The 21,920-nt window shown below is 45.3% G+C and overlaps 1 protein-coding gene across 3 annotated transcripts in view; it reads left to right on the top strand.

The window, feature by feature from the left end:
- frmd4a (FERM domain containing 4A) overlaps nucleotides 1-21,920 on the top strand; it is a 773,221-nt gene that overhangs the window by 328,255 nt on the left and 423,046 nt on the right. Inside the window, exon 1 of one of the 3 annotated variants that reach the window (XM_072563057.1) lies at nucleotides 18,318-18,556. The exons of the other annotated variants lie outside the window; for them this stretch is intronic. Coding sequence (XP_072419158.1) covers nucleotides 18,491-18,556 — 66 coding nt within the window. The 5' untranslated portion in view covers nucleotides 18,318-18,490. Of the gene's footprint in view, nucleotides 1-18,317; nucleotides 18,557-21,920 lie in introns of those variants that run through there. 3 annotated transcript variants of the gene reach the window in all.

The following is a 21,920-nucleotide window of genomic DNA, read 5'->3' as shown; positions in this document are numbered from 1 at the left end:
GAAACACTGAATCAGTCGTGCTTTGTTTTATAGATGCGGTGTTTCTGAAAATAGGTCATGTGTGACACGGTGTGCATGCTAATATCGAGACCGTGTCACTGGTAACCTTCACACAGCTGCACTTACTGGCTGTGGATACTGTCGAACCAGAAAGTCAATGTTAGAGACACCCTCCGGCCTCTGAACTCAGGCGTTGCAGTTGAGGGGAGAAGCAGCTTGGCTTTCTGTGTTAGCTGATGTTTACATAATGTTTCTGAAGGTGTTTTGTGAAATCAACATTTGAAGACCAAAGTGATCGTTCCTAATCATATCATTTTAAAGACACACTTGGGAAATGGAGTTTTGATCTTTTTTCCTTCAATGCTGTCCATGTTCTAGGAGACGTATTTGCCCCTTTACGGGAGATTTCCCAGGGCTGATTACCCTCACTCAGGCTTATTAAATGAGCTCAGTGGTGAATAGTTTGGGGTGACTGAATGCTAATGGCACTGCTTACAATGAAACAGTCTTTAGTCCATCTCAACAGACCCCACGGGGAGAGTGTGTCACCTCATTGATGGACTATAATCTGACAGGCCCAATATTCTGAGGTTGTGGATTCAAATCCCATCATAGCAGGTGGTGAAATTTGAATTCAATTAAACAAAATCTTGGAATTAAAAGTCAGTAAAAACCCATCTGGTTCACTACTTCCTTCTAGGGGAGAAACTCTGCTGTCCTTACCTGCTCTGACCTACATGTGACTCCCTACCTACAGCAATGTGGTTGACTCTGAACTGACCCCTCTGAAATGGCCTGAGAGCTACTAAGTTCAAGGACAAGAAATGCGGATCCAGCCAGTGATGTCCACATCCTGAGAATGGATAAAAATATCCCTGCAGTCCAAGGAGACTCATTTAGTCTAGAACATTCCATGCCAGAGGAAGCACAGCTGGTTATTTCTCTCTGATTTCACAATTGAGTAAAACAAATTTCATTCTTGTCATTTTTAGATTAGATTACTTACAGTGTGGAAACAGGCCCTTCGGCCCAACAAGTCCACACTGCCCCGCCGAAGCGTAACCCCCCCATACCCCTACATCTATATCTATAGATATATCTACCCCTTACCTAACACTACGGGCAATTTAGTATCGCCAATTTACCTGCACGTCTTTGGAGTGTGGGAGGAAACCGGAGCACCCGGAGGAAACCCACGCAGACACGGGGAGAACGTGCAAACTCCACACAGAGAGTCGCCTGAGGCAGGAATCGAACCCGGGTCTCTGGCGCTGTGAGGCAGCAGTGCTAACCACTGTGCCACCGTGCCGCCCACATTTTCTGGCATCTCAGTATTAAGTACATGGTAAGGAAGTGCCGGTGTTGGACCGGGGTGGACGAGGGTGGACTAAAACCTGGTATTGTGTGATTTTTAACTTTGTATTGTGTGGTTCACAGCAAAGTTAGGATAGACCTCTGACTGCCTGAAACATCCGTTTCTCTCTCCAGTGACACTGCCTGGTCCACTGCATAGTTCCAGCATCTTCATTTCATTCAGGAATGGCCTCAGATCCCCGTCCTCCATCCCGTAACATTTTCTTCATATTCCAAATGGTGCATCAATGGAACACAACCCAGTCTGCGATTTATGGCTGGTTTCAAATATGGTCACAGCTTGACCTGGTAATCTTCAGGAGGTCTGCTGATCAAATTGTCGCTTTCAATGCTAATAATGAGCTTGAATGAGAAATTGTTTAATTGTGCAAGACTTGTGAATATTACAACGGGATTACACATTGATTATTTTAAGGGAACTTATTTTTAGACTTGAGCTGTGAAGGAATTCTTCTCTCAGCGTTGTGGAGGCTAAATCATTGAATTTATTCCAAGAGATGGTAGCCAGGTCCTTTTTTGAAAGATCAGGAAGTTAAGGGCTAAGAGGAGGTGACAGGACAGAAGAGTTGAGGCCTGGAGCAGATCAGCCATGACCTTGCTAATTGACATGATAGGCATGAGGGGTCGAATGGCCTACTCCGGTTCCTATTGCTTCCTTGCTCAGCACCATCACCAGGAGTAATTTTGAGCTTACCATGCAATAGGCTGCAGAAAGCACAGGGTTTGTAAGAAAACAGTCTTTGATGATGGACATTGCTACAGATGAGTGATTGCTTTACGCTGGCTGCATTCACAAAAGGTCCACAATTTGAACACATACATGTGTACCTGAGCTCCAATGCAGTAATGAAGGGGCTCTGTACAATTGGATGGGTCTCCCTTGTCTTGTCATTTAAGACAATCCCACTCTTTTCACTTTGAGATCCCGGTCTGGAGTATCTCGGGTCAAGGGGCCCTGGACACACACTCTCTCTGAGTCTGCTGGCTCTTTAACTCTCAGTAAGGAGAAAGTGAGGACTGCAGATGCTGGAGATCAGAGCTGAAGATGTGTTGCTGGAAAGGCGCAGCAGGTCAGGCAGCATCCAAGGAGCAGGAGAATCGACGTTTCAGGCATGATTCCTGAAGAAGGGCTTTAAATTAGATTACTTACAGTGTGGAAACAGGCCCTTCGGCCCAACAAGTCCACACCGCCCCGCCGAAGCGCAACCCACCCATACCCCTACATCAACCCCTTACCTAACACTACGGCAATTTAGCATGGCCAATTCACCTGACCTGCACATCTTTGGACTGTGGGAGGAAACCGGAGCACCCGGAGGAAACCCACGCAGACACGGGGAGAATGTGCAAACTCCACACAGAGAGTTGCCTGAAATGTCGATTCTCCTGCTCCTTGGATGCTGCCTGACCTGCTGCGCTTTTCCAGCAACATATTTTCAACTCTCAGTCAGGATCTTCATCTCCATTTGTTCGATAGCACACCTGTGTCTATATGCGTGTGTAGCAGTAGGTTATCTAATAGAGCTCTCCTGTGCAGAGTCTAAAACCTCACTTTGAGGGAGTGACCAGGGAAGATCGGTTTGCTGTAGGTCAGTTACTGGAGGCACAGACTTATAGTGATTGGTAGAAGGATTAAACAGGACATGGGGAAAGGCTTCTCCCCAGAGGGTGGTGAGTGTCGAAGAGAAGTTTCCTGCCCAGGTTGGGTTCTTTTGGTAGATTCCCTCATCTCATTTCGAAAGAGCCTGGATCTGTTTCTAAATCGCTGGAACCTGCAAAGCTACAAACCAGGCGCTGGGGAGTGGGCTAGAATGGGCGGCTGTCCTTTCTTCTTCTCAGCCAGCACTAGCATGATGGGCAGAATGGCCTGTTTCTAAACCCTAAGGTTTCTACGGACGTATAGTTTTGTCTTTTGCCAGTATCAGAGGCTTGCAACCAGTGACCTCAGGGCGGTTTACACGAAGCACATTATATCACAGTGTCAGCTTGAGGTGACATGTTAAATTCTGGCTTCATGAAAGACATCCAGGAGGCAGGCCAGGCAGCATCAGGAGGGACAGGCAGGAGGCTGGGGGAACACAGCAAGGCAGGGGGCATCAGGAGGGACAGGCAGGAGGCTGGGGGAACACAGCAAGGCAGGGGGCATCAGGAGGGACAGGCAGGAGGCTGGGGGAACACAGCAAGGCAGGGGGCATCAGGAGGGACAGGCAGGAGGCTGGGGGAACACAGCAAGCCAGGCAGCATCAGGAGGGACAGGCAGGAGGCTGGGGGAACACAGCAAGGCAGGCAGCATCAGGAGGGACAGGCAGGAGGCTGGGGGAACACAGCAAGGCAGGCAGCATCAGGAGGGACAGGCAGGAGGCTGGGGGAACACAGCAAGGCAGGCAGCATCAGGAGGGACAGGCAGGAGGCTGGGGGAACACAGCAAGGCAGGGGGCATCAGGAGGGACAGGCAGGAGGCTGGGGGAACACAGCAAGGCAGGCAGCATCAGGAGGGACAGGCAGGAGGCTGGGGGAACACAGCAAGGCAGGCAGCATCAGGAGGGACAGGCAGGAGGCTGGGGGAACACAGCAAGGCAGGGGGCATCAGGAGGGACAGGCAGGAGGCTGGGGGAACACAGCAAGGCAGGGGGCATCAGGAGGGACAGGCAGGAGGCTGGGGGAACACAGCAAGGCAGGCAGCATCAGGAGGTGGAGAAGTCAACATTTCAGGTGTAACCCTTCTTCAAGAAGGGGGCTGGGGGGAAGGAGAGCTGCAGATAAAGGGGGTGGCAGGGACAGGGTAGTGAGGTGGGGATAGGTGAAGACAGGTAGAGGGTACGACCTGGTTAGTCAATGGGAGGATGGAAGGGAGGAGGAGGGACTAGGAAGAGAGTTGGGGAATGGGAAGGGAGGTTATCTGAAGTTGGAGTCCCCCAGGCTGTAGGCTTCCCAGGCGGAGGATGAGATGTTGTTCCTCCCGTAGGGGCTGTGGATTGTTTTGGCAATGGAGGAGGCCAAGGATGGTCATGTCACAGAGGGAGTGATTGGGGAAATTGAAATGGGTGGTGACTGGGAGGTCCGGTCAGCCCCTGTGGGCCCGGCTGCGATGCTCGGTGAACCGTTCCCTAAGTTTACGTTTGGTCTCCCTGATGTAGAGAAGACCACATCCGGAGCACCAGATACAGTAAACTAGATTGGAGGAGAGGCAGGTGAACCTCTGTCTGACCTGGAAGGACTGTTTGGGGCCCTGATGGAGGTGAGGAGGGTGGTGTACCAGCAGGTTTTTACCTGGGGGCTTGGGGGGGAGGGGGAATGTCGATGAGGAGAGTGGCGCAAACCATGGATTAGTGAAGGGCACAGTCCTTGTGGAAGGCAGAGAGGGGAAGATGTTCTTGGTGCTGGGGCCTAGTTGGACTTGGTGGAAATGTTTAAGCACGATACATTAGGTGAGGACAGGGGTGACCCTGTCTTTATTGCATTTATGGGGGGAGGGTTTAGAGCAGTGGAATGGGGAAGGGAGGCACTGGGGTGAAGAGTTATGTGGAAGACACTGCTTTCAGAAGGAGCCACAGCATTCGCCCAAGGCTCTTGACAATATTTATTCCTCAATCAACATCATTACGGCAGCAGATTCTCTAGTCATTATCATTTTGTTGTTTGTGAAATCTAACTGTGAACAAATTGATTGCATACATCACAGCAGGAGCTGCACTCGAAATGTTCCACATTGGCTCGTCACGTATTCTGGTTATGACAAGAACTCGAGAAGCATGGGTCTTTTCCTGTTCACTGGCCATGTATGAATTGCAGTGTTTTGGAATTGGTATTTGGACCCTCTGGGGATGAAGAGCTGGGAGGGTCCATCAGTTTTTTTGCTTCGAAGAAATGACCACTCATTGAGTTCTCAACTCTTTATGGTCATCCCACTCTATATTTTAACATAAGACCAGAAGATTCAGGAGCAGAACAAAGAAATGTAGAAACACCAAAGAGAGGAGCAGGAGTAGACCATCAACACCTCCAGTACGATCTGCTATTCAATATAATCAATATTCAATATGCCCTCCCCATCATCCCTTGATCTCTTTAGTCACAAGAGCGATATCTACCTCCTTCTCGAAACCATATAATGGCTTGTCTCGACCACTTTCTGTGGGACTGAGTGGATTCCACAGGCTTCCCACTCTCTGGGTGAAGATAATTCCCAGCATCTCCTAAAAGGTTTATCCCTCATCCTTGATCTACACCTCCTGGTTTTGGACTCGCCCATCACCAGGGACATCCTTTCTCCATCTAACCAGTCTAGTCCTTTTGCAATTTTATAGTTTTCTATGAGATTCCCCCCCTCATTCTTCGAAACTCCAGTGAGCACAACACTAACCAACTCAATCTGTCCTCAGATGTAAATCCTCCCATCCCAGCAATCAGCCTGGGAAACCTTTGCTGTACTCCCTCGAGAGCAGGAGCATACTTGCTCAGATAAAGAGACTGAAACTCCACACAAAAGGCCATTTGACCATCAAGTTTTAAATAATTCCAAGGACTAGGATCCAAGGGAACCAAGAGATAGGGAACCATCTAAATAGCAGGATGTTTTGCAGCCATGTTGACAATAATGCTCACAATAAGAAGATGTGGCTGGGAAATCATTACGGTGCACCCCCTGCCCTGTACAGCCAGCAGCACCCTCCTCCTGCACTGCTGTACAATGTTGACCTTGTTGGAGTGAAGTGGTCCACTCAGAGGGACATCTACCTTGTGACTCCAGGAAGTATAGCTGAGCTGGAACAATAAAGGGGGAGGATGCACGGTGAGTGTATGTTTCCTTGTGAATGTGTGCAGCATAAACCAACCTCTTGCTGTGCTCATTTGTTTCTTTTCTGGAATCATGGAATTGTTCTGGTGCAGCAGGAGGCCATTCAGCTCATTCCAGTTGCAGAGGCTCTTCACCTGAGTATCATTACCTTGTACCTGTCTCCCCCATGTTCATGCACATTATTTTTAATCCAATTAAAAGCTGAGTACAGGATTAAGGATAGGATTCTTGGCAGTGTGGAGGAACAGAGGGATCTTGGTGTGCAGGTACATAGATCCCTTAAAATGACCACCCAAGTGGAGAGGGTTGTTAAGAAAGCATATGGTGTTTTGGCTTTCATTAACAGGGGTATTGAGTTTAAGAGTCGTGAGATCTTGTTGCAGCTCTATAAAACTTTGGTTAGACCGCACTTGGAATACTGCATTCAGTTCTGGTCGCCCTATTATAGGAAAGATGTGGATGCTTTGGAGCGGGTTCAGAGGAGGTTTACCAGGATGCTGCTTGGACTGGAGGGCTTATTTTATAAAGAGAGGTTGACTGAGCTTGGACTTTTTTCATTGGAGAAAAGGAGGAGAAGAGGGGGCCTAATTGAGGTATACAAGATAATAAGAGGCATAGATAGAGTCGATAGCCAGAGACTATTTCCCAGGGCAGAAATGACTAACATGAGGGGTCATAGTTTTAAGCTGGTTGGAGGAAAGTATAGAGGGGATGTCAGAGGTGGGTTCTTTACACAGAGAGTTGTGAGAGCATGGAATGCGTTGCCAGCAGCAGTTGTGGAAGCGAGGTCATTGGGGACATTTAAGAGTCTACTGGACATGGATATGGTCACAGAACTTTGAGGGTGCATACATGAGGATCAGTGGTTGGCACAACATCATGGGCTGAAGGGCCTGTTCTGTGCTGTACTGTTCTATGTTCTATGTAATGGTCCAGTGCTCTACTGAGTGTCCTGGTTGAGACTGTCTTCACCACAATTCCAGGCATGTTCATAGAACGATGGAATCCCTAGTGTGGAAGCAGGCCATTTAGCCCATTGAGTTCACACTGAACCTCCTAAGGGCATTCCACCCCGTCCCTGTAACCCTGCATTGAGCCACCGTACCACCCCATGTTACGTGAAGGGGTTGGGTAGAGAATGGTGTCAGCCTTGGTTCAGTTGATACCACACACGGCCCTGAGATATGTTGACACCCAAATGAAACCAAGTATCAGAGTTGGCACTGTGCTGCAGTGCTGAGGGAATGCTGCAGTTGGAGCTGTAACCTGCCAGAGGATTCACTAAGTAGAGGTTTTGACTGCCTTCCCAGACAAATGTCACGATCCCAAAGCTCAGCGAAGCTGTTCTCTCTGGTGATATTAGTGCATTGGCGAGTTTTGAGAAGATTTGTAGTACAGGTTGAGGTTCTGGATGTAGGATTGCTCGCTGAGCTGCAAGGTTCATTTTTAGACATTTCGTCACCCTACTAGGTAACATCTTCAGTGAGCCTCCAGACGAAGCCATCCAAAGATGTTCAGAGGCTCACTGAAGATGTTACCTAGTATGGTGACGAAACATCTGAAAACAGCTCAGCGAGCAAACCTACATCCAGAATATTTGTGCATCCATCGACATCACTAAAAAGTAAGATCTGGTTATCTGGGTTTTTGACAACTGCGGGATCTTGCTGGACAAATTTGTTTCTCTTCCCTTTAGTACTCCACCCTGCCTGTAGGCCTGGCTCACTGTATTTGCCCAGTTTTTGACCCACTGATGGGACCAATCTGCTCATTGACCGGTGCAATTGCAGCAGCATCTGTATGTTTGGAGCAATCGGTGGAGTATGCTGGGACATGTTGATGATATGTAAGGCATCGTGCAAATGCAACATCCATCTTAAAAGTAAAATTGGCATATTCAATTAAGATGAACCTATCGAAGTGGCTGTGCAAGTATATGAAGTTGCCGTCTGTGTAAGGTCGAGAGACTTGCGCAGAATTGGTTAGTCATCCCATTTAACCTTTGCTTGCAAAATCTGTACTCAGTAATAGCAATGTAAAATTGGGTTATACAAACACTCACCCAGCGAGATGACTTGTGGAGCAGATTGATTGTACAGCTCACGCTCTGGTGACCAGAGTAAAGCTGTTTCTTCCTGTCATTAACGCACAGCTTGTGAACGGGCCTTTACCTAATGTGTTTGCAGATGGGAGAGAGTTGGAGCTGTGACCTGACTGATGATTACAAAATCTGTAGACAAGTCAATCACATTTGGAAAATGGGAAAATGGTCCAACTGCGTTGTCTGTCGAAGGAATGTCTTCCCAGTGTTTGGCCACTTTTGGGAAGCTGTCGTTTTAATGTTTGTAATGTTTTATAAAAATGTGTTTAAGGCAATTTTAACTTGTACATTATTCAGTCGCATTCCTGAAAGTTGACAGTTCTGGGTGGTCCTTGCAGCCGTAGTAACAGCACATCAGCACCAGGTGGTTGTGGATCATAAGATGTGATCTAACCAGGTCTTTATAGAGCTGCAGCATAACCTCATGGCTCTTAGCTCTTAAACTCAATCCCCCTGCTAATGAAAACCAACAAATCATATGCCTTCTTAACAACCCAATCGATTTGGGTAGCAACTTTGAGGGATCTGTGGATGTGGACCCCAAGATCCCTCTGTTCCTCCACACTGCCAAGAATCCTGCCTTTAACCCTGTCATCTGCATTCTAATTTGACCTTCCAAAATGAGTCACTTCACACTTTTCCAGGTTAACTCTATCTGCCACTTATCACCCAGTTCTGTATCCTGCCAATGTCTTGTTGCAACCTACAACAGCCCTCCACTACTCCACCAATCTTCATGTCATCGGCAAACTTACTAAACCACTCTTCCACTTTCTCATCAAAGTTATTTATAAAAAGCACAAAGAGCAAATGTCCCAAAACAGACCCTGTTATATGTTCTCTGTCTATGTTCTATGTTCTATTTCTGCGGAATGCCCACTGGTCACCGAGCTCCAGGCTGAATACTTTCCATCTACTACCACCCTCTGTCTTCAATGGGTCAGCCAATCCTATATCCAGGCAGACAGATTTCCCTGTACCCCATGCCTCCTTACTTTCTGAATGAGCCTACCATGGGGAACCTGATCAAAAGCCTTGCCAAAATCCATATACAGCACATCTACTTCTCTACCTTCATCAATATGTTTTGTCACACGCTCAAAGAATTCAGTAAGTTCTAAGCAAAGCAATGCTTTTCCAAGTAATCATAAGTCCTGTCTCTCAGAATCCTCTCCAATAATTTGCCCATCACTAACATAAGACACTGCTCTGTAATTCTCAAGGTTATGCCTATTCCCTCGCTTGAAGAAGAGAATGACAATTACTGCCCTCCCATCATCTGGTACTACCCCAGTGGACAGTGAGGACGCAAAGATCATCGCCAAAGACACAGAAATCTCTTCCCTCGCTTCTTGTAGTAACCTTGGGCTGTTGAGATTGGATAATTAAGTATATTGAAGGCTGGAATAGACAGATTTTTAATTAATAAGGAAATTGAGGGTTATGGGGAAAAGACAGAAAAGTGGAGTCAAGGATTATCAGGGCAGCCATGATCTCATTGAAAGGTGGAACAGGTTGGATGGGCCTCTGCAGGCCCACGTCTGCTCATTACAATACAAATATTCATTCTATTTAACCTGTCTCGACTACATTTCCAGGCAATGCATCCCAGACTCTAACTGCTCGTTGTATGAATATATTTTTTCTCACTTCAGTCTTGATTAGTTTGCGTGTCACTTTAAATCTGTGCCTTCTCATTCCTGTCTCTGTGACAGCAGAAACGGTTTCTCCCGTTTATCTGCTTGTCCAGCCAGCTGATGATTTTGAAAATCTTGATCTAATCTCCTCACGGCCTTCTCCTCACTAAGGAGATTAACATTCGGAAAGCTTGTGGTGGAACAGAGAACTCACTGAACACCCAGGAACCAGACCATAATGAGCTTACCCTTTCACTGTGAACTTGTGTGTTCGAGGCCTTGGACAGTCGTTTCCATTTTCCGTAGAAAATCCTGTGAGGACTTTGATTGTGATGAGAAATTCCATAAATTAGATTTGTTTTCCCTGGAATACGACGGGTTTCGAGGTGATCCCACTGATCCTCTTCAGACCTGGAAGGGAATGGATAGTGTTGACAGAGTGAAAGGTTTTCTGCTGCTTAGAATTTAGAATCAGGAGACACAATTTAAAACTAAGTAATCTCCCATTTAAGACTGAGATGAAGAGAATATATTCTTTCTCAGAGGGTTGTTAAACTGTGGAATTCCCATCCACAGAAGCTGGATCATTGAATTACTATTAAGGCAGAGTTAGAAAGATCCTTGGTTAACAAGGGAGTGGAAGGATATGGGGGTGGAAGGATATGGGGGTGGGAGGCTATGGGGGTGGAAGGCTATGGGAGTGGAAGGATATGGGGTGGAAGGATATGGGAGTGGAAGGATATGGGAGTGAAAGGATATGGGAGTGGAAGGATATGGGCGTGAAAGGATATGGGGTGGAAAGATATGGGAATGGAAGGATATGGGAGTGGAAGGATATGGGAATGGAAGGGTATGGGGTGGAAGGATATGGTAATGGAAGGCTATGGGAGTGGAAGGATATGGGGGTGGAAGGATATGGGAGTGGAAAACTATAGTAGTGGAAGGAAAAGGGAGTGGAATGCTATGGGAGTGGAAGGATACGGGAGTGGAAAGATATGGGGGTGGAAGGCTATGGGAGTGGAAGGATACGGGGGTGGAAGGCTATGGGAGTGGAAGGCTATGGGAGTGGAAGGATACGGGAGTGGAAGGATACGGGGGTGGAAGGCTATGGGAGTGGAAGACTATGGGAGTGGAAGGCTATGGGGATGAAAGGCTATGGGAGTTGAAGGCTATGGGAGTGGAAGGATATGGGAGTGGAAGGATATGGGAGTGGAAGGATATGGGAATGGAAGGATATGGGAGTGGAAGCACCTAGACAGTGCAGTTGAGACTTCTGGTTTATATTTGTTTGGGTGCTGGTATCTCAGACTGAGAGACAGAACATGATCGATAGGTGCTAGCTGCTAGTATTAAGGCAGGTTGTGCCCAAGTCAGTTGATTAGGAGAAAGTGAGGACTGCAGATGCTGGAGATCAGAGCTTAAAAATGTGTTGCTGGAACAGTGCAGCAGGTCAGGCAGCATCAAAGGAGAAGGAGAATCGACATTTCGGGCATAAGCCAGTTGATGTCTACAGATTGGCCATCATCTCAGTTAATGGTGGAGCAGCAGTGAGGGGCTGAATGGTCTAGTTCTACTCCTATAACTTTACAGTTCGACAGTGATGGGGAGGTAGTGGCTTGTAGTATAACCATAAAATCCCCACAGTGCAGAATGAGGCCATTTGGCCCATTGAGTCTGCACTGATCCTCCAAACAGCATTTCGCCCATTCCCAGATCACATCCTGACTTGATCCCTGTCACCCTGCATTTCCTGTCGCTGAGCCCCCCGCCCACACATCCCTGGGCAATTTTCCATGGCCAATTCACCTAACCTGTACATCTTTAGAATGTGAGAGGAAGCCAGAGCACCCAGAGCAAACCCATGCAGACACGGGGTGGGGGGAGATCCACGCGGACACGGGGAGAACATGCAAACTCCACACAGGCAGTCGCCCAAGTCTGGAGTCAAATCCCAATCCCTGGTGCTGTGAGGCAGCTGTGCTAACCACTGAACCATTGTCCTCTCCCAATTTTGAAACAGATCTGTAACTGATTGTGAAACTAAATCAGAAATTGCCAGAGAAACTCAGCAGGTTTGGCAGCATCTGTGGAGACAGAAACTGATTTAATATTTTGGGTTCCCTCTCCACTGATCTCCTCAAATCCCACACCCCAACTTTGTCATCAGCATCAATCCCACTTTTCCTATCTGCTGTCAGTTCTGAGGAAGGGTCACTGGGCTCAAAACGTTAACTCTGATTTCTCTCCACAGATGCGGCTTGACTTGCTGAGCTTTTCCAGCAATTTCTATTTTTGTCTCTGAATTCCGCAGTTCTTTGACTTTCTGCAACTGATTCAGTGTTGACCCAGGAATTGAGTGGCAGTTAAAAATGACAAAGAATCCTTTGATGCAGTGCAACCGATTAATTTTATAGATTTTTACCTCTCACTTCACAAAGTGACACAAGGGGCATTAGGTCGAATTGCTTCATTGCACACCCTGGCTGAGAAGAGGTCTATGCATCAGGAAGCTGCAAAATTGTAGACCCAGGTCTTTGAGCATCTTCAGGTTCATGTTACAATGTGCTCCAAGTCCTACTCACCCATCATCCCAGTGTCCGGTGACTGCCTGACGACGGCTGCTGATTAAAATATCATCCTCGTTTTCACAGCCCTCCGTGGTCTCAGCCCTACGTAACCTTCCTCCAGCCTCATGACCCTCTAAGATGGACTGTAACCCTCTCGTTCTGCCCTCTTGCAAGGTGCCAATTTAAGTGACAAATCAGTGGCAGGCATTCCTTCACCTAGCTGGGCCGGATTCTCTGGAATTCTCACCCGAAACTTCTCCGCCTGTTTCTGTCTCTCTGTCCTTTACTTTTACAGGGTGTTACCTTTACAGGGTGTGGAATAATTTTTCAAGGAGTATGTCTTTAAACACAGCAGGTATCCCAAAGGCTCTGTTCAGACCGATCAGCTCCCATTGAAATCTGGGGTGTGGTGCTGGAAAGCACAGCAGGTCTGGCAGCAGCTGAGGAGCAGGACAGACGATGTTTTGGGCAAAAGTCAACTGTCCTGCTCCTCGGATGCTGCCTGACCTGCCGTGCTTTCCCAGCACTACGCTCTCGACTCTAATCTCCAGCGTCTGCAGTCCTCACTTTGCCCTGGTCCAGATGAAATCTGCCCAAACCAAACAAAAAAAAACAATTGTTTCCTGCAGTGTCCCCGGAGAGAGCATTTCAAATTGAAATATTTTCATTCAGGGTGACTTTCCCCTTTAAACAAAAGTTTAACTTCAGTCAGAGGGTGATGGCCGTGTGGAATCCTCCACCACAGGAGGCAGTAGAGGTCAAATCACTGAATATATTTAAGAAAATAAATAAATTTCTAGAGGCTAAAGGGGTCAAGGAGGGAGCAGGACATGTGGTTGTGTTCAAGGATCGTTCATGTTGAATGGCAGAGCTGATTCTTTGGGTGAAAGGGCCTATTCCTGCTGCTATTGTCTTTGTTTTGTAATAGAGTCATCGAATCATACAGCACAGAAACAGACCCATCGGTCCAACATAGTCCCAAACTAAACTAGTCCCATCTGCCTGCTCCTGGCTCAAACTTCTCCTGTTCATGTACTTATCCAAATGTTTTTTAAACATTGTAACTGTACCCACATCTACCACTTCCTCAGGAGGTTCATTCCGTACACAAACCACTCTCTGTGTAAAACATTTGCCCCTCAGGTCTATTTTAAGTCTTTCTCTTCTCACTTTTAAGATATGCCCCTGGTCTTGGAATCCCCCACCCTAGGGAAAGGACACCTGCCATTCAACTTCTATCTACCCCGCATTATTTTATAAACCTCTATCAGGTCACCTCTCAACCTCATACGCTCCAGTGAAAACAGTCCCGGCCTATCCAGCCTCTCCTTTTAACTCAAACCCTCCAGTCCCGGCAACATCCTGGTAAATCTCTTCTGAACCCTCTCTAGCTTAATAATGTCCTTCCAATAACTGAGCGACCAGAACTGGACACAGTATTCCAGAAGAGGCCAGACCAATGTCCTGTACAAGCTGAACATAGTGCCCCAACTCCTCTCATCAAATGGCTAAACAATGAGGCAAGTGTGCAAAACAACTTCTTAAATACCCTGTCTAACTGTGATGCAAACTTCAAAGAATTGTGTGCCTGAACCCCTCGGTCTGCTGGTGCTACCCAAAGGCCCACTTTTAATTGTATAAGTCTTGCCCATGTTTGTTTTACCAAAATGCAATGCCAATAATGAGTGATTCAAGGTGTCTTGAATAATTCATCAATTTTCTGTTTTGGAAAAGTTTCCCTGACTGTGGAAATTGGGTAGTGGGTGTGATTTTGAGTACATTAGTGCTCACGGACAGCTGCATGGCACACGCACTTAACAATTAAAACACGCAAGCTTCACAATTGTGGCAAAAAATGGTTATCGTTCCCATTGAGGGCACAACATTTAAAACAGCAATTTGACTCCAAGTAACATACTGAAAGGATTACACCAGATTTCCAGACAACTACTGTAACAAATAAACTAAAAGCAACATTTATGAACCACTGTTTGGCAGTGATTTTTATTTTCAACGAAAGAAAATATCCCCATGCGATTTGAAGCGCTACTAAAAATCCCATCCTATTTTTGTGCTGAGCTTTTAAGTGGACACTTAATTCTCCCAAAACTAATGGTTTACTACCTACGTTTTATGCTTTTCCAACCTGTTACCTTCTAATCCCAGAACCAGCCTTCACTTGGCAGTTTATGCTGGGATTCCTCCACTCTAGCCCAACTAGGCAAATCTTCCAGCCTCCTTTAACCCTTCACAGACTGATGTCTTCATCCTAACCATGAGCTCTCACCCATGTTCTGCACTCAGAACTATAGGGTCTGCAAGTTCTCTGCTTCAGGTGAAGGACTAGCTGCCTCTGTCTTCTGCTCTGTCTCTCTCAGAATCTTTCAGACTGTTTTGTCTCCTTGAGATTCAGTGATTTCTTTGGAAATTCAGTAACTCAGTATCACAGTAGTTTTCCTTCCCAAAACGTGTCTCCATGACACTGTGAATCACATGGGTCTTGCATCCAATTCAATACAATCTATTCTATAAACCCTACCACCTCCTTTATTAGAGTCATAAGAGATGTATAACATGGAAACACTCCCTTCGGTCCAACTTGTCCATGCTGACCAGATATCCTAACCTAATCTAGTCCCATTTGCCAGCACTTGGCCCAGATCCTTCTAAACCCTTCTTATTCATGTATCCATCAGATGCCTTTTAAATGTTGTGATTCTTGGAATTAAACAGTTGAGGTGCAACCATTAAAAGACCTGCTATTCCTAATACCTCCCTGTGAGCTCTATCCACATTCGGCATAATTGTTCTTGCCTTTGTCCACAGGTGTAAACATCCTCTTAACACACCTTTTGACTTGAATTCTTGTTATCCTCAACTCACCATGGCTCTGAGTAACTAGCCTTACTCCTGCTCATGATCCTTGGTTTCAGACAAATGTACAGTGCACAAAAGCTCACAAAAGGCTAGTCTGCCCTGACTCTCTCTGTGGGGACTTGAAAAAGATTGAGCTGCTGGCACTGCCAAGGTTCACCGTAAACACATTCCCGATGAAACATGCAGAGAGCAGAGATCAGTTACGTGGTTTTGCAGAGAGCTGTATAATTCAGCTTGAGAAAGTTGGGATCTCAGTCTGGGTCTATGGATAACACATGGCATGGAACAACCTGAGGAAGGGATTCAGTGATTTCAGATACACCTGGACATTGGCACCGTGTTCTCCAAAAAGATTCAAGCAAGTAATTCCTGTCAGTCTCGTAAGAACACCAGATCTCGCATTACACTTCATAGCTTCTTGAACCTAATCAGTCGCATGTTTTTTGGCTGCATGAAATCTCATTTTCCTCTCATTTCTAAAAATGCCTTGATTTCCCCACTGCCTGTAAATCTATCAGTCTCAATCTTGAATGTACTCAGTGTCTGAATATCTGTAACCCTCTAGGGTGGAAGATTCTCACAATACACAACCATTTGACTGACAAAATGTCTATTCACCTCATTCCTAAATGCCTGGTACTCCCAGGTTTTAAACTCTGTAGATGAGGAGCACCCTCTCAGCATCTACCTGTCAAATGCTCAGCGTTTTATGCACTTTACTCCCTAATATAGTCCTCACAAGTGGAAGGTACAAACTCATCAGTGAATTTGGATCATCCTGAGGACACAATAGACTTGCAGATAATTGTTAGGAAATACAGGGGACAGTTTGCTTTTCAGTTTAACTGTAAAGTAGATAATAAAGGTTTTTTTTTTCTTTTATTCATTCATGGGATGTCGCATCGCTGGCTGGCCAGCATTTATTGCCTGCCCCTCAATGCCCCCTTGAGAAGGTGGGGGTGAGCTGCCTTCTTGAACTGCTGTGGGTTAACCCACAATGCCCTTAGGTTGGGGGGGGGGGGGGTTCTAGGATTTTGACCCAGTGACACTGAAGGAACGGCGATATATGTCCAAGTCAGGATGATGAGTGGCTTGAAGGGGAACTTGAAGATGATGGTGTTCCCATATATTTGCTGCCCTTGTCCTTCTAGATGGAAGTGGTGGTGGGGTTGTCTGAGGATCTTTGGGGAATTTCTGGATGAACTGAAGCTTTCACTGGCAGCTGCAGGTGAGCATTTTCTAGCTGTGCTGTTGGAAGCAAAAGTACAATTCAGGATTCTAAACCAGTCTGTTTTCAAAGCTCCCAACTTCATGAGCCTTATCTACCCACTGACCTTTCATGCAGCATTGTGTCAAATGCCTTCGGAAATCAGGATCTGCTACCTCTATTGGCACCCCTTCATCCACCTTAATCGTTACATCTGTTATATTTTTTTAAATCTCCAGTACATTTGTCAAATAGGTTTTAGTTTTTAGCAACAATCATAAACAGACATTGATGGAGAAACTCAGCAGGTCTGGCAGTTTCTGTGGGGAGAGAGAGAGAGAAAAACAGAGCTAATGTTTTGAGTCCAGTGACCCTCTTCAGAACTCACCCACAGGATTCAAAATTTGAACTGCATTTTTTTGTCTCTGGTCAATGGTGACCCCAAAGAAAACACCGAAAGTTTGGGATTCAGTGATGATGAAGCCATTGAAATGCCTAATACTGGGGGGGGGGGGGCGTGTATTTAAGGTGAGAAGAGGAAAGTTCAAAAGAGATGTGAGGGGCAGATTTTTTTACACAGACAGTGGTCGGAGTCTGGAACACACAGCCGGGGTGGCAGTGGAGACAGGTACGACAGGGGCATTTAAAGGACTTTTAGATAAGCACACGGGTATGCAAGGGATGGAGGGATATGGACCAAGGGCAGAAGGGATTGGTTTAATTGGTACGTTTGGCACAACATCATGGGCCGACAGGCCTGGTCCTGTGCTGGACTGTTCTATGTTCTAATGTCAAGGATTGATGGTTAGATTCTGTCAGAAATGGGGGCTGGCCTTTTGCAAACAGATCAAACTGTTTTTTTCATGGCTCCCAGAGGTTTCTCAAATCTGTAATAATTTGGTTCCATTGTCTTCATCTCCATTTTTCACAAAATCATTGAGAGCGCTGATCTCCGTGAGCAATTTTCCGAGCATTTCTGCTTCGTCAGATGAAAGGCAAAAGTACAATGGCCTTTCAGCAGATAGTGTTTTAGATTTTCTTTATAAAGTGAAATCAGAAGAAAGCTTTAACTGTATTCCTCATTCTCAGTAGCTGACTCTCGGGGAATTCTAATTTTCTTTCCTCGCTTCGCTCTCATAGCTCTCTCTAGATGATTGACAGCTTGTCTGGGTATCTTGTGAATTCTACCTCACCACAAAAGCACGATTTAGATTATTTGATCCAGCTGTTTGTGTGTCAGGTGGCTGAAGTAAGTAAAATTCAGTCAAGTCATTAAAATTCTACACATCAATTTCTTCATGCCTGACACCGTTTTCACTCTGTCTGCATCAGAATGAAATCTTACAAAATATACCGTGCCTCTAAAGTTCGATGGCAAAAATAGATATAGAGGTTCCTCACAGAAGACTTGGCCAATACTGTTAGCTCTTTTCATGGTATTTTCTTGTTCTCTGTGAGCTGGTGCCCTTTCGTAGCCTCATGTAAATAGAGACAATCCTGACTACAGACACAAGGAGCTATTGATACTCTGCTCGTGCGAATGCTTAAGGTCTTACAGTTTTAGCAGCCAGCTTCTGCAAAGCTGCTGAACACTGTACAATACTCTTCACTGTGGATAGCCATCTACAAAAGGTCAGCAATGAACAGAAAGAAGTTCAAAGTTGAGAACGAACCGCTCCCATAAATATTACTGTCGATTGGTGGGATATTTCACTGGATTCTCACACATTGTGGCAGTCTCTCATACTCAGTGCCTAACACAGATGGCTCAGTACCAGCCCGAGCACAGGTTTGAGGAGACATTTCATCACAATTGTTGCCTGTAGAGTTTGAGTGACAGTGAATGAACTGAAACTGTAGTTTCTGACTGGTGGAATCAGTCTTTAGAACGTTCTGGGCAGGAGGGTAGAGATTTGGATCTGGATCACCATGACACTGGCTGCTAAACTGGAAGACCTCGAAGTTAAGATGGAGCATCTTCTTATGGATGTGTTTGTAAGTACCTTGCATTCCTCTTATTCAGTGACCTCGACGTAGTACTTAAAACTTGGAGCTACTATCGGAAATTCCCAATTAAATCTGTAGACAGCATCTTGTTAAGAAACTGTCAGTAAATCTTGAAGTTTATGAAGGTAAGTGTTAATGGAACTGATCAATTACCTTGCTCTGTAAGAGACTGTAATCTGATCCCGCTGTGTTGAGAGCGTACAAACTGAGAATTTATTCTTCATAGAACTGCTTTAAGGAAATTGTACAGCAATTAATAAGGTACTCTTCAGTGTGTGGGGACTTCAGTCAGGAACTCAGCCAGTCAGTCGGGAGAAATGCAGAGCATCAAAGCAGGAATTCACCAACACCTTCTCAGGGCTGGGCGATAAATGGTGGAATAAACCACAACTCTTACATCTGCTGTGTACATTAAAAGATCATTATAATGCCAGTCATTATCATGGTGTAATTATATAACAAACATTCATGGAGTCGGTTTAGATGTATGTGGCTGTTTTATCTAATCATCTCTGGACTAGCAGGATCACCCATCAGTAAAACAGGAGACAGTTTTACAGACTGCATCTTGAGTTTAAACCTCTCCCCCTTTAGCCTTCCAGACTCCATTAGAAGTGAGAGATCTGGAAAACAATGGGAGGTTTATCACACAAACAATGTTTCCCGTCTAATCAGAAGGGAAGCATTTAATTTGTTCCAACTGTTAATATTCAGATGTAAGAGAGAAGTTTGTAATTAATATTTCCCCAGTCTCAGTGAACTGAGGAATATTGCCCCTAATAAAATGAACCCAGTAATGCATTACTAGTGTTGTAATTTCATGCGCATTGCATCTGGATGAATGCGTGTTGGGCACCCTTGGTTTATGGGAGGTGGTGGTACATATTCATGGGTGCAGGAGATCATAATTGTCTGTATGTGTCCAATGGTGCACCTTACATGATGTAGTTCACTGGTGGGATTAACATATTTTTGCGAGAAATACATTACATTAATTTGCTTAAATTAGCCATTGAGTCTTGATTTTTGCAATCCTGACACTTGATAATGAAGGTTAGTGGAAGTATGGAGTTATTCATTACCCTGAATATAAATAGCAGCTGTCTTTCAAATAGTCTGAATGAATACAACATTGTTCACAATTTTAGAGCTATAGATTTCCTATTGTCTTTATTGCTGTGAGCATTGTGCAATTTGTGTTTACCCTTTATAATAAACCTCTTGGTTCAGAAATCCTCTTTTGGTGAGATAGCACAAGGCATGGGCTGTCTCAGTGACAGCTCTGTTAGTTAAGTGGTTTTATAACCACTTGACACCACCACCTACGAATAAAGACCTTTGATGGCTCAGAAACACGCCTTTTGTGCAAGTCTCTTTTTTTTTGTCTTGTACAAGCATACAATATTTATTAACCACTAGTGGCTGTGGTACAGTAAATGAGACATTCAACTGTATTCACATGAAAAAGACTTGTGTAATGTATACAATGTGTAGAATTCCAAATTGCAATTCCTCACTAAACATATGCTCTGTGCGGTAGTAACTTGATAATTGTTGAGAGGGGAGAGGTGTCACTGAAGCTTGTTGTTTTTCACTCATCAGGACACACACACAACGCCAGATTTCAAACGGTCGCAACTGTTTATGCCTTTCTCTTGTAGTGTAATTTATTGTATTGCTTCTTGTGATAATACAGTCTAACACTTAAGTTAATGTTTGTTATGAGAATGTAAGAGACCTTTGATTGGTACATCTGCACTTTCCGAAGAGATGAGTTACCCAGTAGCCTGGATTACCCCAGACATCTCAACATTGTGTGAAGTGCTTAATTTCACTGTATGCATCTTATGTCTTTGACTGGTTCCATAGAGTGTCCTGTAGATTTCGAATTCTTGGGTATGTATCCACCTCCCATTTTCAAAGCCATGATTTGAGGAGCCAGTGTTGGACTGGGCTGGACAAAGTTAAAAATCACATAACACCAGGTTATAGTCCAACAGGTTGATTTGGAAGCACTAGCTTTCAAAGGTCTGCTCCTTCATCAGGTGGTTGTCCAACTGATGAAGGAGCAGTGCTTCGAAAGCTACTGCCTCCAAATAAACCTGTTGGACTATCACCTGGTATTGTGTGATTTTTAACTTTGTCCCTTTTCAAAGTTATGCGAGGAATCAGATTCCACCACTTTGTCTGGGAAGATATTCCAGATCCCGAAAACTCTGAGTGAACAAATTTCTTCTCAAGAACTCTAAAAATATTGCTTCTCATCCATCCTCAATCTAAATCCCTTTTCAGTGCAGACCAGTAGATATCCCCAGTAACTGGATGGGTTCCCCAATGGCCAGTGAGATTCCAGTTCGCTGGTCAAAAAGGGCCAGTCGCAGATTAAGTTTGGAGTGAGTGAGTGATCAGTAATGGTGAAAGAGAGGAGAGCCCAGGATGAAACGCAAGAACTTTCTAACAAATTTCCACACTGATCAGATGTGTATCACCTGCAGCTCCTTGTATTTAATAAAAGGAATTTATGTTTTAATGCAACTTCTATAGACATGTGGAGACTGTTTAAGGAACAGTTGTTGCAAGTGATGAATAAATATGTTCCTCTGAGACAGGCAAGAAGTGGGAAGATAAAGGAACCTTGGATGACGAGAGCGGTGGAGCTTCTCGTCAAAAGGAAAAAGGTAGCTTACATAAGGTGGAGGAAGCTAGGGTCAAGCTCTGCTCTAGAGGATTACAGGCAGGCAAGGAAGGACCTTAAAAATGGTCTGAGGAGAGCCAGGAGGGGGCACGAGAAAGGGTTGGCAGAACGGACTAGAGAGAACACAAAGGCATTTTACATTTATGTGAGGAATAAGAGAATGGTCAAAGAAAGAGTAGGCCCGATCAGGGATAGCATAGGGAACTTGTGTGTGGAGTCTGAGGAGGTAGGGGAAGCCCTAAATGAGATTTTTGCTTCTGTCTTAACGAAAGAAACTAACTTTGTAGTGAATGAAATCTTTGAAGAGCAGGTGTGCATGCTGGAATGGATAGAGATAGAGGAAGCTGATGTGCTGAAAATTTTGTCAAACATTAAGATTGACAAGTCGCCAGGCCCGGACCAGATTTGTCCTCGGCTGCTTTGGGAAACGAGAAATGCAATTGCTTCACCACTTGCGAAGATCTTTTCATCCTCACTCTCCACTGGAGTCATACCTGAGGACTGGAGAGAGGCAAATGTAATTCCTCTCTTCAAGAAAGGAAATAGGGAAATCCCCAGCAATTACAGACCAGTAAGTCTCACTTTTGTCGTCTGCAAGGTGTTAGAAAGGATTCTGAGAGACAGGATTTATGACCATCTGGAAGAGCATGGCTTGAT

Source organism: Chiloscyllium punctatum, chromosome 44 (genome assembly GCF_047496795.1).
Source record: "Chiloscyllium punctatum isolate Juve2018m chromosome 44, sChiPun1.3, whole genome shotgun sequence".
In the NCBI taxonomy this organism is placed as follows: Eukaryota; Metazoa; Chordata; class Chondrichthyes; order Orectolobiformes; family Hemiscylliidae; genus Chiloscyllium; species Chiloscyllium punctatum.
The sequence above is the reverse complement of the archived record's forward strand: the minus strand, read 5'-3'. Positions and strand labels throughout refer to the sequence as shown.